Source organism: Engystomops pustulosus, chromosome 7 (genome assembly GCF_040894005.1).
Source record: "Engystomops pustulosus chromosome 7, aEngPut4.maternal, whole genome shotgun sequence".
Taxonomy (NCBI): Eukaryota; Metazoa; Chordata; class Amphibia; order Anura; family Leptodactylidae; genus Engystomops; species Engystomops pustulosus.
This window is the reverse complement of record NC_092417.1, coordinates 62393999-62415447: the sequence shown is the minus strand read 5'-3', so window position 1 is coordinate 62415447 and position 21449 is coordinate 62393999. Positions and strand designations below refer to the sequence as shown.

The 21449-nt window shown below is 43.7% G+C and overlaps 1 protein-coding gene across 6 annotated transcripts in view; it reads left to right on the top strand.

The window, feature by feature from the left end:
* The window catches only part of BEGAIN (brain enriched guanylate kinase associated), a 161738-nt gene that overhangs the window by 127994 nt on the left and 12295 nt on the right, over window positions 1-21449 (top strand). For all 6 annotated transcript variants that reach the window (XM_072116186.1, XM_072116191.1, XM_072116190.1 and 3 more), the window contains 2 exons: window positions 10113-10220; window positions 11340-11423. In XM_072116186.1, coding sequence (XP_071972287.1) covers window positions 10113-10220; window positions 11340-11423 — 192 coding nt within the window. The remainder of the gene's footprint in view (window positions 1-10112; window positions 10221-11339; window positions 11424-21449) is intronic.

Sequence of the window (21449 nt, the reverse complement as noted above, 5' to 3'; positions counted from 1 at the left end):
CAACAAAATAAATTACTGTCAGCAAGAGAGATTTCATGCTCGGCCAGGAAATGTTCTAGTAAATTGCTTTATTGCAGTTACACTTCCTTCAATCTAATTTCAGTAGAAATTAAATGGTTTCGAGATGAACGGCCACACATGTAGATATAGTATGAATTAGCTCAATAAAGCTCAGTGTGGTCTATATGTTATGGGGCCAGACAACTAAGACTTTACACAGTGGCCTAGTGATAGATTTAATATAAGAAGGGACTTGAAGTCAAGAAGAACCAAGTGGTTCTAGAAGTCAGACTAGCAATGTCTCTGACTTCTCTGGACCACAGCTGTAGAACAAGTTAAAGGGATTGACAATTCTTATAAATAAGTTGCAGTCCTGCTACTTACTTAGGGACTGTGTGCAGACCCTTCATGCTTCTTTCTGTACATCCATGAACCCTGATGAATAGAAGGAACTGCAGCAGCACAGTATGATTCATTCTGCTCTCTTCCCCCTCCTTCACCCAGTCCGGGTCAGTGTGGACAGACTTAGAGGAAAGAGAAGGTGATGTCACACGGACAACTTACAGCAGAAACAGAGATGGCAGCTGTGTGTGTAGAGCTGCTTCTATGTGGAAGCAGCTGTGTTTCTCTAATTCTATAAAGGCTTTTTGGTTTCAGTTTTTGGGTCACTAATAAAGTAAGTGAAATTAGCCTGGATGCTTGATCACTTTACAGTTCCTCTGAAATAATGTTGTGTATTTTTAAGTGTAGATGTAGCGACTTGGGGCACATCCACTTTCTCTGATGCCACATCCATTATTGTACAGTATATATCATAAAAAAGTGCAAAACGCTTGTGAAAAAATAACGTAATTGCTTTCATCATTCCCTGCATGTATGCAGTGGGCAACAGCTACCTCAATATAGATACTGGGGATGAAGGGATGTATGGTATTTCCCTTCACTATGACATAAATGTATAAGGTGACATTGCCTGATGACCTTTTGAATGTAGAATTAAATGTTTTAGTCCTATCAAAGTGGTTTTACCTGTTCATTGCCATCATGTTTCCAGAAACAAGTACATTGTGAGCCCACCAGGAGTTTAAAAGGCTTGACCACTTATACCAAACTTTAGCATCTACCCTAAATATAATACCCTAATAGGGTCAACCATATTATTCTTACCCTGAGAAAGTTTTGCCTTCATTGATTGGTGTGCTAGTTCCCTTCTTTTTACAACATATTAATATAGTAGAAGACAATCACTGTACTGGGGATAATGTGAGGTGGCGCTTAGCAACATGTAAAGAAGTGCAACAAATTTGTGCCCCTGTATTCGTGTCCTTGCCTTGAGGGCCCCCATCACTATTGTAGGGACTTCACCATCCCTCAGCTGTACAGCCCGAGAATACTTTTCCATTTGGATATTTCTTATGCGACACATAATTATTTCTAAACCTCTAAATCATTTATGGTCGCGGTGAATTATTTAGTCCAAAAGACGTCTGGTTTGAACCTGAAATTCATCACGTCCTGTAAAAACAGGGAGGTTCATTTAATCCACTATGTAATGTCTCCAAAAGTAATAATCTTATGCATAATATATAAAATCATCCTAGTTGCATCATTATAAGTGCCCCATTTTGTCTCACTGTCTCAATAAATGTCAAACTCCATTGTGGAAAAGCCACTAATGTAATAGCCACAAAATGAATGTATTGATATTTTATGTGCTTTTCCAAATGTTTGCAAATTTAAAAAACTGAAAAGTGTGGTGTGCATTTGTATTTAGCCCCCTGTTATTTACCCCTAAAAAATCTAGTGTGTCATACTGCCTTTAGTAGACACCAAATTAGTAAATTAGTAAGTATTATCAGTATAATCACAGGCACTTTGTGAAGGACTCAGGGGTTTATTAGAGAACATTACTGAATAAGCAGCATTATGAAGATTAAGAAATACACCAGTAAGCTTATTGATAAAGTTGTGGCAAAGTGTTTTGCAGGTTTAAGCTTTAAAAAATAGCCCAGGCTCTATCCATCAACTGTGAATGGAGTAGGAAGTGGCAGGAGAGTAGGCCAGAGGAAAGAGCTAATAGTGTAATACTGTATGGGCTCTTAATAATTTGAAGGGTGAAAGTATGCTCACCAGGTAGAGTTGTGCTAGGATAGGCACAACACGATTGAGTGCATTTGATAGATGTCAATTGATGCCTTCCAGTTAGTAGTCATCAATGTTCAGTAGCCAGACTGGTCAAGATGTATGTGATAGGAGAGGATTTCTTGGAGCTAATGGATTGGCGCACTCAGAGCGATGGAGTTGGTTTTAAGAAATTTTTATTGCTATAGTAATAATGCTCCCAGAACAGTGTGGTGCTATCCATAGTGCTACTATTACTCAAAATGCAGAAACAAAGAGAATCCACAGAATGTTCACATTGAAATCTTACTAAAAATCAGAACATGGCAACAACATTATACATTATGGGTATAAGAAGTGGTCCTCAATGGTCCCTAAATGTTACTGTTGATGTTCGGCTGCATTTATGTCTAAAGACTTCATAAAGCATTTTAACAGATGCTGACTTTTTTCATCTACTCCTGATGGCCTATATGGGTACAGTCATGACAGACACATTTGTAAATTAATGTCATTTTCTTGTAAATTTGTTACCACTTGTATTTGTTCTAATTTTTAACAATCCAAAACATACAACAAAATATAGATGCCATAATATTGTAATTCCTACTCCCAGGAGACCACTCTGTGGGATAATTTTTCCCAGGCCTTTTTTTCCCTCATGTAATGCAGATTTGCAGGTAAAGTCTCTGCAATAACTGTATTCATGTGATGCACATTTATAGCTAATGAGGGATTATAACTGCACGGTGTCGGGAACTGATTAGAGGAAGTCAATTTCCAACACATAAAATAGAAGCGTCTGTTACTGCTCAGAGCATAGATGTGAATTAATAAATGGGATTCCAGGAAAGAAGATCATTTTACCTATGGAGACTGACAGGGATTCTGACTACATTAGATTTTGCTGAAGAAATATAGAACAAATCTAGATATATAATCTAAATATAGAACAAAAGGAAAGACATTGCATTGCATGATGTAAAGGAAGTCTCTGCTAGATGAATTTTTATCAATTGGGATACCCTGCACAATGCTGTGTGTGTTCCTGTCTGTGTATCTGCATTATGCAACTTTTACACATCTACAGTTAAAGGGATTATACAACGATAAGTTCAAATTAAAGAAAACCTACCATCACGGATCTACCTAATAAGGCTACGACAAGAGGTTTGAAAGAGGTTACTGGGCCGTTTATTAAAAAAGCATTGAGCTATGATACATTAAAGGAACCTGCTAGTGGATCTACCTTATTGGATAGATCTGTAATGGTAGGTTTCTTATAAGGGATTGGAGGGGATGCACTTACTTGTTTTTAATAAAAGTATTGGGCCTGAAGATATATTTTGGTGTCAGGTCCGGAGGTACTGGATCCTCTGTACTCTGTGGGACCGGAGTCTAAGTGGTACCCAGTTTTCCCCAGAGCCCGCCGAAAAGCAGGTTGGACTTGTTGCGGCGTGGTACCACCTGGTCGTTCCACAGGCGCAACTTTGTCCGTGGTGGCGGCCAAGGTGAAGTACAGAATCTTATGGCAAACTCATGATCGGGAACAGGCAGGAGATCAAAACAGGCAGCACAGGATCGGAGTCAGGGACATAGAGGAAGGTCGGGACAGGCAGCACAGGATCAGAGTCAATAACGGAAAGGGGGTCACAACGGGAATTCATAAACACAGTAAATGGCATGTAACAGCTTTCCCTGAGGCACTAGGCACAAAGATCGGGCAGGGTGTGCAGGGAGATACAGGTTTAAATAGAATTCTAGGAAATGGCCAGCACCAATTAACGGTGCACTGGCCCTTTAAATTTTTTGAAGCCGGCACACACACGGCCCCTGGAGTGAATCAGGAGCAGGAACAGGTGAGCAGTGCGGGGGCCACACCAGCGAGCACAGAGGGGCACTGGTGAGCCCACAACCCACGATATGGGTTGCGGGAGCATCCGTGACAATTGTCCATGTTTTCTACTGTATGTGATTTTCTACCACTGTTATATACTAATGTATGCTCATGAATCTGAATATGTGGTTTATTTCGGAATTTTTTTTTTGTTACTGGATGCTATCAGGCTACACCATTCACATCCTAAATAAACACAGCAGCTCATCTTGTAGAAAGCCAATCATCTGCAGGTAATTATTTTCCCATGAGAGAATTAGCTGTGACTTCTGTATTAAGTGCAAATTAGATTTTCCCTATTGAACAAATAATGCGGGAAATTCATCCTTTTATTTAATGTTAAGTAATTAGGTTAACGACTGTTTAAGATGATTGGAGACTCAGATCAATTGCATCATCTTTCATGTGCCATATGATATCTGTTTCAACTAAGACGCGAGTTGTAGCCAAACTGATATCTACAAAGTATAAGGATAATGAAACATGTACAAATAAAATATGAAGAGTATAACTACAATAATGATGGCAGCTATTATTTCGTCTCCTCTTCTTCCATGCCTGTATCATTTAATAAGACCCATTTGATCAGTAGCTTGGTTTCCACCAAGGAAAATTCTCTAAAATGTAAGAAATAAGGAAAATTGCTTTACAGTGAGTCTCCTAAGACAAAGCACAATAGACTGAGGAGAGTAAGATTTTTTTTTCTTTTGTTATAACGGTTTCTGAGCCCAAGAGAGTATCCAAGGTTTGTAGAAAATCCCTTTTTAAAAAAATTTGTAGCATTTTTTTTTTACCATTTTGGTGTTGTTGGCCCCAAAAAGCATTGCGTATGAACATACCATTAATATGGGTGGCTGAGAGACCTAATCAAAAACCTTGTCAAAACCTGTTTAAAATCACTCTACAATCCTTTAGTAAGTTCATAGTTCTTAGATGAGTTTTTATCGCCCTATAGTTATCAGCCAAAGAGAAAGGCTGGTACTTTACCACCTATCACAAAGGGCTCTATTAGGGTCATCAAAGGTTTGTGTTCTGTTGTTGACAGTGACCCTCAGATTAGTTGAGCACAGTAAACAATATGAAGATGATGGGAGACAGTTGAGAACTTCTTCCTTTAAGTTCTGGAATTTTTCAATACCAATAATGCACTTAAGCAATTAGGTTAACGACTGTTTAAGATGATTAGAGACTCAGATCAATTGCATCATCCTCAATGTGCAGTATGATATCTGTTTCAACTAAGACGAGAGTTGTAGCCAAACTAATGTCTTCAATTCTGGGCAACAAGAGGTTCTTTGGTCTGATGAAGTTCTAGCATCATAATATGTGGACAATAAGTGGACCTTTTATTTTTTAAGTTTGCATCATTTTTTAATTTAACATTTTATACCGACAATCCAAGCAACCCAGCATCCACTGGCCACAGCTGTTTAGCTATAAATCTTTAATGACAAGTTATCATAGTGAGAAGATAGAGAGTGATGGGCAAAAGATGACCTGAGAGTGGATAAAGACCGTTATTATTCTGCTCCACTAGATCTCTGATGACTGTAACAACCCTGATGATATATGATGTACTGAGAGCAGAGCTGGAGCAGCAGTTGAAAATATGGTCTCTCAGGCAGCCTGATTTACTACAGATTAATTATTATAAATCCCCCCCATTACTTTCCATAGTGGCCAAGCCGTAATGTATAGCAGGCTGCAGGAAATACTCCCCATGGCTAAAGCTCCTCTCAGTTCTGATACCTGTTAGCATCTACATTTCAGCACCTAATCTTCATGGACAGCTCCTTTCTCATCACTGCGTTTTCTATCATCCAGTTTTAAAGGGGTTTTGTTGTGATCTTAATATTGATTAGGATAGGTCTTCAAATTATTGGCGGATAATTTGCGTTCTGAAGGGACACAATGGAAGCAGGTGCATTATGCATTGCTGTGTCTGATATGGAGTACCATTCATGGCATTGCACAGTACACATAATTGTTCCTTCTGCAGGAGTCAGGCCCCCAGCAATGTGATTTTGATAGGCTACCTTTTTTAGCTTGTATTCCCAGACTTCTCATTCTTGAGAAATAATGCAGATTTTGTTCTCACTAGAGTAACGGTAGTCTCTTGGTGAGGCCCTACAGTATGTATGGCAGCTGTCATTGGTTGTGGCATGGTATATCTAGGACATACCACATGTCAGATCTCTGTGAATTCAACATTGATATTTAAGCTATATTTTGATATGGACCATTCCACTGCTTTGGACCATTACATTAAGGCACCATTATTATACAAGTAGCTCAATAAGAGTCCAGTCCATGGCTTTCGAAGTTTGCCATATTGTGTAGTAAATGAAAGGATGGTGGCTGACTATGCTTTATTGTTTCTTCCTGAACCTCTGACTAATGATTAATCGTTATAATCCATCTCTTGTGCTGTTGCTAGGCAACCCAGATACTCTACAAAATATATTTAACTCTGTGAAGCTTTAGCTTATTCTTCTCCATTATATTATTCTGTGAAGTTATTAATGTGTCAAGAGCCTTTGTTTGTTTTTTTTCCGCAAACAAATATTTTCCAAATTCTTGCTAGACTACAATACATAGATTTAATTTCCTCATTGTGGGCTCATGCAAATAGAAGGTTTATGGTTTTCATGGAGGCTATATGACTTTTGCCTTCTCTATGGTTCTCACATACCCTTTTGGTTTGCTAACAACACAGTTCACCTGTATGGTAAGGTCCTGTGCCAGCATTTACTACCCAACAATAGAGGGGACAAAACAAGTGCCATATGGATTTAATCCTATGGTTACTTATGGTTTCTGTTTATTCGTAGGCTTTACTGATTGCATAGTGTCTGGTAAACCTTGAGTAAGATTTAGTTTTCTATACATTTTCAGTAAGGGCCTTCAATCTTTGATGATATCCTAGAAAGCAACATGTTAATAAGCCCATCTCATCCTCAGACAAACATTTAAGTAAGACAACTTAGATCACCCTAGAAAAATATGAGCCACAAACCATTACCAAGCAGTTAGAGATATGTATTAACATAAGCAGGATTATCATATGTATTAAAAACATGGGGAGTATGTCCCCATTCATCTCACCCTCATCTTTCATGGCCAAGTTCTGTGCCCCTCATGATGTTTCCCTTTGTTTCTTTTTGCAGGAAAATGAAAATATCTGATACCCCTCGTCTCAGTCTCCCCGCAGCTCTCTTCTCTGCTTCTCTTCCACAGTTGTGTGCAGCTTAGAAGCTAGCAGACATGATGCTCTGCCGGCCTCTACCACACACAGCAGTGGCTGAGGCTCAAGGGTGATGCTGGGAGCCGACAGCATACTGCATCACGATTGCATTCTACTCTATCTGTATCCAGAGGACACAGATAGATGTGAAAATCTGGGGCTGTCTGGTTCAGTCTGGGGTAGTTGGGAGCTATGTATATTGTATCTACTGTAAATCCCTTTTTGACCAGTTACAATTTCGCAGTTCCACCCACTCTAATGAAACCACCATAACCAATGATACCAATTATCTGCTAATTACCAAAGGCAATCAACATAACACTGTGCTCCTTCTTTTCTCTGCCTTTGACATAATGGACCATCCCTTTTGTTAAATACCGTCTCATCTGGGTTGCTAATTGGAACATGTAGATGTACACAGGATCTTATGTCTGACCTCAAGCTTTCTGGATCCTTCCTGCAGCCTGTCAGATTCTCCCTTTATTTTTTACATTGAAGGTGCAGCTTCACCCCTCCACTGTTTTACTCACTGTTACTTTGGAGTTTTGTACATTTCTCCAGAGCAGCCACTGTTACAGCATGGTGCAAAAGCTGTGTGGAAGATGCTGAAAAGTGATGAAATGTATGCTTTAACATAGACTTTCTTGCATTTCCTTCTTTCTCATTTAGCCCATAGACCTTCCACTCTGCAGGAGATACACAGATACCACAAGTCCAGCTGCCCACTAAAGTGGCTTAATCCAGAAGGCCACCTTTTAAGTGACATGTACATTGGCTTTATAAAGTCAAGGGGGTGGAGATTTTAACATTGAAGTCAAGCTCGCTCTTCCTCAGAAAGTACCCTTTCACTGTGATTGATGCTCCTGCACTCAAAGACCTCACTAACCAGATCTCCCGAAGTCATATGCATGACCTCAATATCAGAGGAGGTGTTTAGAGCTCCCCACCTTGATTTCAATGTTAAAATCTCCTCCTCCTTGACTTTATGCAACCAATTTACATCTCACTACAAGGTTGATGGACGATGCAATTACCATGGGCCATTAAAGAAGAAAAAACTTGAAAAATCAAGAACTTTGTGTTATGCTGCTTGACAATATACTGGTAGTGGTTTATCAGGCCAGTTTCTGATGACAGGTTCCCTTTAAAGTCACATAATCCTTTTTACGTTCTTTTAAGAAAATTCTGATGACGGTAGGCTTTCTCCCAACCACATTATACAAGAATCAGTTTTCGGCAGGAGACCAGGTGCTGTAACAGCCTTCCTATTTACTTTTCTTTTTGTGTTCAGAACGACTCCATCACAAATGACCTATTGTCTGCCACTGTAACGCCAAACAATTTTCTCTGTGTGCTGAAATCAAGGACATGCCAGTTTCCACAGCTCTGCAAACAACTGACAATGCAGGTTGAGTTAAGTCCAAACCCGCAAAAACAGAAAGGGAACAATTGCTTTTAAAAATTACATTTTATTATTCTCGGTCTGTGTCCTTCTATCAGTGTTTTCAACACAAAATAAACAAAAACGAGTCTCAAATAAATAAAAAGAATTGTGTATAAATAAATGCACTGCACCAGAGGAGATATCTGATATATAAAATTTATGTAAACCAATTTTCAATAGTTATTTGTTAGAAATGTTTTCATTTTATACAACATACATGGTACAAGAACATTGTACAAGAAAAATTTCTAAAAAAGAATACTAGCAAACAAATAACCATTCCAGCGGTGAAACAGAAAAAGGAGTCGTGAGGAGTGGTCTAGTTTTGAGCTGCAGAGATAGCCCTGTATTTATAATCAGGAAAAATGGGGGTCAGATCTGGTCCAGTAGTGGAAAGTCCAGACTTGTCAGGCATGAATCATGTATCTAGTCCTCATTTCGGTCCAGGAACACTTCTGTAATGGGGGGGAGGGGGGGACACTTCGGTGGGGGTGGTGGAGGATCTCCAATGTTGGGCAGTACCTGTGATTGCGGAAGAGAGGATATGGGAGGTCACAGTCCTACAGGAGTAGGGGTAGTGGTCAATGTCTAGTCTCAGTTAGGCTAGCTTTCCCGGCATTGGAAGTAATACCAGTTATACTGGTGATGTCTTCATGTAGAGTTTGCCAGAAACTAGTACTGTGTGGACATTACCAGAAGACATTGGGGGTAATTTTTCCCGACGTGTTAACCGAATATTTCCGATTTGTGACGATTTTCCCTGAATTGCCCCGGGATTTTTGCGAACCGACGGATTCGGAAAAACCGCCACATTTTTTTTAAAAAAAAGTGCCGCGGGACTCGCGCTTACCTTCAATAGGAATATGCCTATGAACTTCAGTGCATTCCGGGGGCCTCGGGGAACTTCAGCGCAGCAGCACCACCTGGTGGTCCTGGTGGACCCGGAGGAACTGCCTTAGTGAATCCCGGCCGGACCCGAATCCACCGCAGAGAACGCGCCGCTGGATCGCGAATGGCCCGGGTAAGTAAATCTGCCCCATTGAGTATACCATTATTCTTTATTTTGTGTTGGCCAGGAGGGGTTTTGCTGATGCCAATGGCACTGTCTCCAGTGGATATATAAGGAGAGAATTCTGAGCCGGGGGCCATTTTACTAGGTGTGAACTGACCAGTTGAAAGTGTGAATGCCTCAGACCTTTTAATTATACCGTATTGCTTAGTTCCTTTGATACTGCTGTTGTCATGAGGTCTTACCCAAGAGATTTATCAATTGCACATAACAGAGTTTGGCCAAACAAAATGATTTAATTTTCAGCTAGTATACCAGTTTTTAGTACCCGGCTTGGCTCACAGATTCAAAATTATTATATAATGAAATGGGAAACTCTGTATTTGTGTATTTTCAGGGACAACATTATGAAGAGGAGAAGAGAGCACTGGGACACGAGGTGATCGCACTAAATAATCATCTGCTGGAGGCCAAGGTGACAATTGATAAACTATCAGAAGACAATGTAAGCTTTTTTTTTTTTACTTTGCATATTATTATCTACAATTCTAAAAAATAAACTGCAGTTTTTAATGTAGTGCTGACACTTATTCTGTGACAATCACTTCCATGCATTCATCTCAATATCATCGAAGACAGAATTCGATACAGAGGTGACACCTCTGTATATAGATTACACGGGATCATAGCATTGATAATAGAACCCCCACTATAAATCATCTCCAATTAACAGGTTTCTTTTGACTCTTTAACATGTAACATGAATGCAACCAGGCAACACCCATTGAGCGCCTTCCCCAAGCTGACTCTCATGATCTATTATAGTGTTCAGTAATATTCCTACAACAATTTATTGACATAGATAAAAAAAAAAGGAGTGGAATACATTGGGCCACATTTACCAAAACCAGTGCAAACTGTACTATGTGCAGTTTACCTGTGTAGTGTGCAGAGGGCGCCACATTCAGGAATTGTGCGACACATTTCTGCCTGACTTTGCATGATAAATGTGACACAAGGTCCGACTTCGCACCAAAACGCCCCCTTCAGTGCGAAATTTGTGTTGCAACAGGAATAATGAAACCCAAATGAGTCGCATGCGACACGTATGAGGCATGGGCATTTCTTAAATATCGGTGCAAACAATTTGGACATAAAAGAACACGCAAAGTCTGACAGATAACTGGCGCAGGGGCTTTTAGTAAATGTGGCCTATTCTCTTATTTCATCTTATTTCATCAAACCCCCAGAGGCGTTTGAAATTAAATTAATCTATCGCCTGTACTAATAATAATAATACTGTTATATCTATATGATTAGTCATCAAAGTAAAAACTGTTATTTACCATTACATGTCATTAGATTATAAGATTGTGAGGGATGGATTAGCTTCATTGCTGATTAACTTTTACGTGCAACATTCATTGTTTAGCTTATCATCTCTAATGATTGTGCAGGGGATAATTGGGCTGATGTATCTATTAATTACACATCACTGTTAAAGGAGCCGCACCTTTCAGCTGTGTCTGGTTTTTACTTATATTTAGTGAAGTTGAAATATCATACATGGCCTGTAGTCCAGCATGGCACTGTTACTTTTACATCTGGTTTGTGTCTTTTTTAGGAATTGTACAGGAAAGATTGTAACCTGGCCTCTCAGCTATTGCAGTGCAGCAAAAGTTACTACAGAGCACACAAATTATCAGAGGTAAGAATCTTTTGACAATCCTATTAAATATATTTAAAGGGGTTTTTCCACAAAGACCAGTTAGGCCCTATCCATGGGATAGGACCTAACTTGCTGATCAATGGGGGTCTCAGTGCTGAGACTCCCGCAGAACGCGAAAAAGAGGGGTCCGACAGACCCCTTGCCGCTCCTCAGACTAATGGAGCAGACGGCCGTGCATGACCATTCTGCTCCATTAATCTCTATGGAAATTACAGAGCGCCGCGCTCACCGATCTCTGTCAGCTCCATTACTCTTATGGAGCGACAAGCGTCTCGGGACTTAGAATCCCACTTATCAGCAAGTTAGGCCCGGATTCTTTTTGTCTTTACATATGTTCCAGGGATGGAACCTACTGTATGTAAAGATAACTGTTGTCTCCAAAATATTCTGATAACATACTGTGGGCAGCATAGAGTGTCGAAAATCTTAGCTATAACAATGTACCGATTATGCAATTCCCTGACTACACTCAAGACGTAGGTTACAGCTGCATGGTGGGGAGGGATATAAAAACAACGCACAAGACTTACCTCTCTCTCTGGGACCTTTATTAGAGATGAGCGAACACTAAAATGCTCAGGTACTCGTTATTCGAGACGAACTTTTCCCGATGCTCGAGTGCTCGTCTCGAATAACGAACCCCATTGAGGTCAATGGGAGACTCGAGCATTTTTCAAGGGGACCAAGGCTCTGCACAGGGAAGCTTGGCCAAACACCTGGGAACCTCAGAAAAGGATGGAAACACCACAGAAATGGACAGGAAACAGCAGGGGCAGCATGCATGGATGCCTCTGAGGCTGCCTAATCGCACCATTATGCCAAAATTATGGGCAACAGCATGGCCATGACAGAGTGACAGAATGAAGCTAGATAGCATCTAAAACATCCAATAATTGACCCTGACACTATAGGGGACGGCATGCAGAGGCAGCGGCAGCAGCGGCAGGCTAGAGAGTGGCATGGCGACATACCCTAAATGGACTCAGGCTTCAAACCAATGGGTGGCAGAGAGGAACCAAAGGAGGTGAGCAAGAAGCGCTCAAATAATATCGCTACATGATAAAAGTTTGCCAGTATATTTTGTGGATTACACAGCAGGGTGGCGACAAAGTTAACATGGAAGCCATGAAAACAACCCCAAATTCTGCCTGACACAGCTCGTTTGATAAGGGGACCATGTATGCTTACAGTTCATGCCAGTCGCTGCACTTGCTGCCAGTCTCCTTTCGAATAGTTTAAAATAATAATAACCCTCATCCATAAAGCTCTGTATAATGCTGCACCCCCCTACCTCTCCTCTCTTATCTCAGTCTATCGCCCAACCCGTGCTCTTAGATCCGCCAGTGATCTTAGATTAACCTCTACCCTAGTGCGGACCTCCCACTCGCGTCTCCAAGACTTCTCTAGAGCTGCACCAATTCTATGGAATGCTCTGCCCCGGACTATCAGACTAATACCTAACCTCCAAAGTTTCAAACGTGCTCTTAAAACCCATTTCTTTAGGCAAGCCTATAACACTCATTAACTGCATGAAGTTTTAACTCTTCTACTAACCCGTCCTGTGTCGTCCTCCCATCTGTTATCCAGCAACCAACAGGCACCAGACTTCTCTGCAGTCCCATTCACCCTGGACCTGGTATATAAGATGACGGCTGAGTGTTTCAAGCGACAGCAATTCCATTTATTATATTTTTTTCTATTCCCTAAGAAGAATGGCTTGACCATTAAATATTCTTTTACCTCGTGTTACCCCATCATCTTCATAAACCGTAAGCTCTGGCGAGCAGGGACCTCACTCCTGTTGTTCCATACAAATGTTGTGCTCTGTTACATTACATTTGTATTTGTTTCCTATGATTTGTAAAGCGCTACAGAATATGATGACGCTATATAAATAAAGATTATTATTATTATGGAGGCAGTGAACTAGTAGTAGATTAAAGGTGCTGCAACTATGTTAGTTGGATCTTGGGATGGAGCTGGCGCTCTGCAGCCAGGCGAGCTTTCGCCAATCCAAGCCCCTGTCTCTAGGCTACTCCCCAAACAGCACTTCTAAGAACCTTTTGTATAAGATCAAGTGTAGTAGCGTTCTTATAAGTTTAGGATATGGCGGGTGAGGGGAATGTAAACAGATGCGCAAGAAGCGCTGAAATAATATCGGTACATGATAAAAGTTTGCAAGTATATTTTGTGGATTACACAGCATGGTGGCGACAAAGTTAACAACTTTGATGTGGAATGCCCTGTAATAGCTCTTGGGCGGTGTGCCTTTTATCGCCTAGGCTCAGCAGTTTGAGCACCGCCTGCTGTCGCTTAGCGACGGCACTGCTGCTGTGCCTAGAGCTACCGACTGATGGCGCCATGCCCACGGATGGTAATTCGGAGGAGGAGGAGGTGGAGGAGGGGTGGGAGGAGGTATAGTAGGCCTTTGAGACCTGGACCGAGGTAGGCCCCGCAATTCTCTGCGTCGGCAGTATATGACCAGCCCCAGGGTCAGACTCGGTCCCAGCCTGCACCAAGTTAAGTGTAGTAGCGTTCTTATAAGTTTGGGATATGGCGGGTGAGGGGAATGTAAACAGATGCGCAAGAAGCGCTGAAATAATAACCCTAAATGGTAAAAGTTTGCCAGTATATTTTGTGGATAACACAGCAGGGTGGCGACAAAGTTAACAACTTTGATGTGGAATCCATGAAAACAACCCAAATTTCTGCCTGACACACCTCGTTTGATAAAGGGGCGATGTATGGAGGCAGCTATATGGACGACTTTTGGAGGTAGCAATGGAGACAACGTGTGGAGGCTGCTATGGAGACAATTTAATTTGGATAGTGCCTGTATGTGGCAGTCCCAAACATTTTTCAAACCAGAGGAGCAGGTAGGTGGCCCTCCAGTAAAATGGAATAGATTGAGTGCCTGTATGTGGCAGTCCCAAAAATGTTTCAAACCAGAGGAGCAGGTAGGTGGCCCTCCAGTAAAATGGAATAGATTGAGTGCCTGTATGTGGCAGTCCCAAAAATTGTTCAAACCAGAGGAGCAGGTAGGTGGCCCTCCAGTAAAATGGAATAGATTGAGTGCCTGTATGTGGCAGTCCCAAAAATTCTTCAAACCAGAGGAGCAGGTAGGTGGCCCTGCAGTAAAATGGAATAGATTGAGTGCCTGTATGTGGCAGTCCCAAAAATTGTTCAAACCAGAGGAGCAGGTAGGTGGCCCTCCAGTAAAATGGAATAGATTGAGTGCCTGTATGTGGCAGTCCCAAAAATTCTTCAAACCAGAGGAGCAGGTAGGTGGCCCTCCAGTAAAATGGAATAGATTGAGTGCCTGTATGTGGCAGTCCCAAAAATTTTTTAAAACAGAGGACCGGGTAGGTGGCCCTCCAGAAAAATGGAATAGATTGAGTGCCTGTATGTGGCACTCACAAAAATTGTTTCAAACAGAGGACCGGGTAGGTGGCCCTCCAGAAAAATTAAATGCATGAAGTAGTATAGCAAGAGCCAGTGGGCCCTGTCAAAAAATAGCCATTTTCCTCTGCTTTACTGTACAAAGAGGAGGAGAAGGAGGAAAATGAGGAGGAGGAGGAGGAGTGGATCAATTATTCAGGTTGAGCTTCCTTCACCTGGTGGAGATTGGAAATTCTGAGAAATCCAGCCTTTATTCATTTTAATAAGCGTCAGCCTGTCAGCGCTGTCAGTCGACAGGCGTGTACGCTTATCGGTGATGATGCCACCAGCTGCACTGAAAACCCGCTCGGACAAGATGCTAGCGGCAGGGCAGGCAAGAACCTCCAAGGCGTACAGCGCTAGTTCGTGCCACATGTCCAGCTTTGAAACCCAGTAGTTGTAGGGAGCTGTGTGATCATTTAGGACGATGGTATGGTCAGCTACGTACTCCCTCACCATCTTTCTGTAAAGATCAGCCCTACTCTGCCGAGACTGGGGACAGGTGACAGTGTCTTGCTGGGGTGACATAAAGCTGGCAAAAGCCTTGTAAAGCGTACCCTTGCCAGTGCTGGACAAGCTGCCTGCTCGCCTACTCTCCCTCGCTACTTGTCCCGCAGAACTACGCACTCTGCCGCTAGCGCTGTCAGAAGGGAAATACTGTTTCAGCTTGTGCACCAGGGCCTGCTGGTATTCATGCATTCTCACACTCCTTTCCTCTGCAGGGATGAGAGTGGGAAGATTTTGCTTGTACCGTGGGTCCAGGAGAGTGAACACCCAGTAATCGGTGCTGGAATAAATTCTTTGAACGTGAGGGTCACGGGATAGGCAGCCTAGCATGAAATCTGCCATATGCGCCAGAGTACCAACGCGTAAGAATTCACTCCCCTCACTGGCCTGACTGTCCATTTCCTCCTCCTCCAACTCCTCTTCTTCTGCCCATACACGCTGAACAGTGAAGGACTCAACAATGGTCCCCTCTTGTGTCTCGCCAACATTCTCCTCCTCTTCCTCCTCATCCTCCTCCACCTCCACCTCCTCCGATATGCGCTGAGAAACAGACCTGAGGGTGCTTTGGCTATCAACAAGGGAATATTCTTCCCCCGTCTCTTGTGACGAGCGCAAAGCTTCCGACTTCATGCTGACCAGAGAGTTTTTCAACAGGCCAAGCAGCGGGATGGTGAGGCTGATGATGGCGGCATCGCCACTGACCATCTGTGTTGACTCCTCAAAGTTACTCAGCACCTGACAGATATCAGACATCCACGTCCACTCCTCATTGTAGACTTGAGGAAGCTGACTGACCTGACTACCAGTTCTGGTGGAAGTTGACATCTGGCAGTCTACAATCGCTCTGCGCTGCTGGTAAACTCTGGATAACATGGTCAGTGTTGAATTCCACCTCGTGGGCACGTCGCACAACAGTCGGTGAGCGGGCAGTTGGAGGCGGCGCTGCGCTGCCCTGAGAGTGGCAGCATCTGGGCTGGACTTCCTGAAATGCGCACAGATGCGGCGCACCTTCGTGAGCAAATCAGACAGATTGGGGTATGTCTTGAGGAAACGCTGCACTATCAGATTTAACACATGGGCCAGGCATGGCACATGTGTCAGTCTGCCGAGTTGCAGAGCCGCCACCAGGTTACGGCCGTTGTCACACACAACCATTCCCGGCTTGAGGTTCAGCGGTGCCAGCCACAGATCAGTCTGCGCCGTGATGCCCTGTAATAGCTCTTGGGCGGTGTGCCTTTTGTCGCCTAGGCTCAGCAGTTTGAGCACCGCCTGCTGTCGCTTAGCGACGGCACTGCTGCTGTGCCTAGAGCTACCGACTGATGGCGCCGTGCCCACGGATGGTAGTTCGGAGGAGGAGGTGGAGGAGGGGTGGGAGGAGGAGGAGGAGGCATAGTAGGCCTGAAACACCTGGACCGAGGTAGGCCCCGCAATCCTCGGCGTCGGCAGTATATGAGCAGCCCCAGGGTCAGACTCGGTCCCAGCCTCCACCAAGTTAACCCAATGTGCCGTCAGCGATATATAGTGGCCCTGCCCGGCAGCACTCGTCCACGTGTCCGTGGTCAGGTGGACCTTGTCAGAAACGGCGTTGGTCAGGGCACGGATGATGTTGTCTGACACGTGCTGGTGCAGGGCTGGGACGGCACATCGGGAAAAGTAGTGGCGGCTGGGGACCGAATACCGAGGGGCGGCCGCCGCCATGAGGTTGCGAAAGGCCTCGGTCTCTACTAGCCTATAGGGCAGCATCTCCAGGCTAAGCAATCTGGAGATGTGCACATTAAGGGCTTGGGCGTGCGGGTGGGTTGCACTATATTTGCGTTTCCGCTCCAGCGTCTGGGGTATGGAGAGCTGAACGCTGGTGGATGCTGTGGAGGATCGTGGAGGCGACGATGGGGTTTTTGTGGCAGGGTCCTGGGCAGGGGGCTGACTAGCAGCTGACACAGGGGAAGGAGCAGTGGTGTGCACGGCCGGAGGTGAACGGGCTTGTTGCCACTGAGTGGGGTGTTTTGCATTCATATGCCTGCGCATACTGGTGGTAGTTAAGCTAGTAGTGGTGGAACCCCTGCTGAGCCTGGTTTGGCAAATGTTGCACACCACAGTCCGTCGGTCATCCGGTGTTTCCTTAAAGAACCTCCAGACTTCTGAAGATCTAGCCCTCGCCGCAAGAGCCCTCACCACGGGAGCTTCACTAGTTGACAGTGGCGCTGATGCACCAGCTCTGGCCCTGCCTCTCTGTCTGGCCCCACCACTGCCTCTTCCAACCTGTTCAGGTCGAGGACTCTCCTCCGTCTCAGAAGCACTGTGTTCACCCGGCCTCTCAACCCAGCTTGGGTCTGTCACCTCATCATCCTCCGATCCCTCAGTCTGCTCCCCCCTCGGACTTCCTGCCCTGACAACAACTTCCCCACTGTCTGACAACCGTGTCTCCTCATCGTCGGACACCTCTTTACACACTTCCACTACGTCAAGAAGGTCATCATCACCCACAGACTGTGACTGGTGGAAAACCTGGGCATCGGAAAATTGCTCAGCAGCAACCGGACAAGTGGTTTGTGACTGTGGGAAGGGTCCAGAAAACAGTTCCTCAGAGTATGCCGGTTCAAATGGCAAATTTTCCTGGGAGGGGGCAGACTGGGGGGGAGGAGGCTGAGGTGCAGGAGCTGGAGGAGTGGCGATTTCGGTGACATGGGTGGACTGCGTGGAAGACTGACTGGTGGTGGACAAATTGCTCGAAGCATTGTCAGCAATCCACGACATCACCTGTTCGCACTGTTCTGGCCTCAACAGTGCTCTACCACGAGTCCCAGTAACTTCAGACATGAACCTAGGGAGTGTAGCTCTGCGGCGTTCCCCTGCTCCCTCATCAGCAGGTGGTGTCTCACCCCGCCCAGGACCACGGCCTCTGACCCCTGCAGTAGTTGGACGCCCACGTCCCCGCCCTCGTCCTCTACCCCTAGCCCTCGGGTTAAACATTTTTAAAATGAGAGTTATAACTTTTTTTTTTTTTTTTAATTTTTTTTTGTTTTTTCTTGTGTTTTTTTTTTTTTTTTGTTTTTTTTTTGAGTTTTTAAAACCAAACAATCCTATCCTATTGCTATGGCTATTTTCTAGCCAAGTATCAAAGCACACTACTATGCCAGATGAGATGACACTGAGTTAGTGCCTAATAGAAATCCAACCCCTACTAAATTTTCCCACTTCGGTCTTTGCTATGGATATGTGCGCCACTAAGCGCAGAACACAGCGGTCGCAAGTCTCACTACAAATTGCTCAGAATTGGCAAGTACATGCACTGCAGAAACTACAGCCACCAGCAGATCAACCAGAAATCAAATATATAGAACGCTACTGTAGGCGTCAAGAAGCTGTTTGTATTTTGCTATGGCTATTTTCTAGCCAAGTATCAAAGCACACTACTATGCCAGATGAGATGACACTGAGTTAGTGCCTAATAGAAATCCAACCCCTACTAAATTTTCCCAATTCGGTCTTTGCTATGGATATGTGCGCCACTAAGCGCAGAACACAGCGGTCGCAAGTCTCACTACAAATTGCTCAGAATTGGCAAGTACATGCACTGCAGAAACTACAGCCACCAGCAGATCAACCAGAAATCAAATATATAGAACGCTACTGTAGGCGTCAAGAAGCTGTTTGTATTTTGCTATGGCTATTTTCTAGCCAAGTATCAAAGCACACTACTATGCCAGATGAGATGACACTGAGTTAGTGCCTAATAGAAATCCAACCCCTACTGAATTTTCCCACTTCGGTCTTTGCTATGGATATGTGCGCCACTAAGCGCAGAACACAGCGGTCGCAAGTCTCACTACAAATTGCTCAGAATTGGCAAGTACATGCACTGCAGAAACTACAGCCACCAGCAGATCAACCAGAAATCAAATATATAGAACGCTACTGTAGGCGTCAAGAAGCTGTTTGTATTCTCCTATGGCTATTTTCTAGCCAAGTATCAAAGCACACTACTATGCCAGATGAGATGACACTGAGTTAGTGCCTAATAGAAATCCAACCCCTACTAAATTTTCCCACTTCGGTCTTTGCTATGGATATGTGCGCCACTAAGCGCAGAGCACAGCGGTCGCAAGTCTCACTACAAATTGCTCAGAATTGGCAAGTACATGCACTGCAGAAACTACAGCCACCAGCAGATCAACCAGAAATCAAATATATAGAACGCTACTGTAGGCGTCAAGAAGCTGTTTGTATTTTGCTATGGCTATTTTCTAGCCAAGTATCAAAGCACACTACTATGCCAGATGAGATGACACTGAGTTAGTGCCTAATAGAAATCCAACCCCTACTGAATTTTCCCACTTCGGTCTTTGCTATGGATATGTGCGCCACTAAGCGCAGAACACAGCGGTCGCAAGTCTCACTACAAATTGCTCAGAATTGGCAAGTACATGCACTGCAGAAACTACAGCCACCAGCAGATCAACCAGAAATCAAATATATAGAACGCTACTGTAGGCGTCAAGAAGCTGTTTGTATTCTCCTATGGCTATTTTCTAGCCAAGTATCAAAGCACACTACTATGCCAGATGAGATGACACTGAGTTAGTGCCTAATAGAAATCCAACCCCTACTAAATTTTCCCACTTCGGTCTTTGCTATGGATATGTGTGCCACTAAGAGCTAAACACAACGGTAGCAAGTCCCCCTGCTAATTCCTCACAAAATGGTAATAGATGCAAATTAAAATAAAAAAAGTAGAACGTTATTGTAGCCCTAAGAAGGGCTGTTGGGTTCTTTGAGAATCACTCCTGCCTAACAGTAAGCTAATAGAACACCCTAACGCTTTCCCTGACCAGCAGCAGCTCTCTCCCTAGCGGCATCCAGAGACAGAATGATCCGAGCAGCGCGGGCAGCGGCTAGTCTATCCCAGGGTCACCTGATCTGGCCAGCCAACCACTGCTATCAACGTGTAAGGGTACCACGTCATGCTGGGTGGAGTGCAGAGTCTCCTGGCTTGTGATTGGCTCTGTTTCTGGCCGCCAAAAAGCAAAACGGCGGGAGCTGCCATTTTCTCGAGCGGGCGAAGTATTCGTCCGAGTAACGAGCAGTTTCGAGTACCCTAATGCTCGACCGAGCATCAAGCTCGGACGAGCATGTTCGCTCATCTCTAACCTTTATCAAAAAAAACCCTGATCCTGAACAGCCCCTTTAAATTCACTGTTGAGATGCATGTGTCAGCAATATTAGTGAAATTCCCTTTCAATTTAACATCCAACTTCAGAGTCATTATTTACTCCTATATACTGTATATCATTTGAACTTGAACTGTGAAGTTAGAGGGCAGGACTGTGACAAAATACAGGCTTTAGGGATGGAAATTGACACAGATTCGCTCTTGGCTGTTTCTTGAATCCCTGTGCAACCTCCTTGGGCCCTGCAAATCAAGTAACTGATGTGAAACACAAGTGCGAATAGTACAGTTGTGTATTCCGTATGTAACATACATGGAGCCACTCTTGGTTTTTAAGGTCCAGTCCGCTTACTGTAGTTCTTCAAAACAGTTAACAAAATGGAAATCATACCAAGGGCTACCATTGCCTATCCACAGGGGTGTATCTACAATGGTAGCAGCTATAATAGGCCACAGCTATGGGGCCCACAGTGTCAGGGGGCCTGACCACCCCACTTTCCACACTAAAGAATGGACATTGTGCACCATTATATACATTATTGCTGCACATTATACATTATGTATAGTATAATATGTATATAACAAGAGCATAACTTCTATAGTACACAGATGAGCCAGCAGCTCAGATAGGAAATGTCAGGGGAGGGGACTATAGTACAGTAGGACTAGGAATCTATCATCTAGCCATGTGTTCAGTAGCTACTGGGCTGCATGAAATCATATCTGCGACCTCTGACACCCGCCAAGGATATGAAGACTGCCTGACAGTGAGTATATACATGTATGTATGAGTGTATAAATGTGTGTGTGTATAAGTTATATGTGTGTCTATGTTGTGTATGTGAATATGCTTTATATGTGCATGTGTATTTGCTGTGTGTATTTGCTGTATA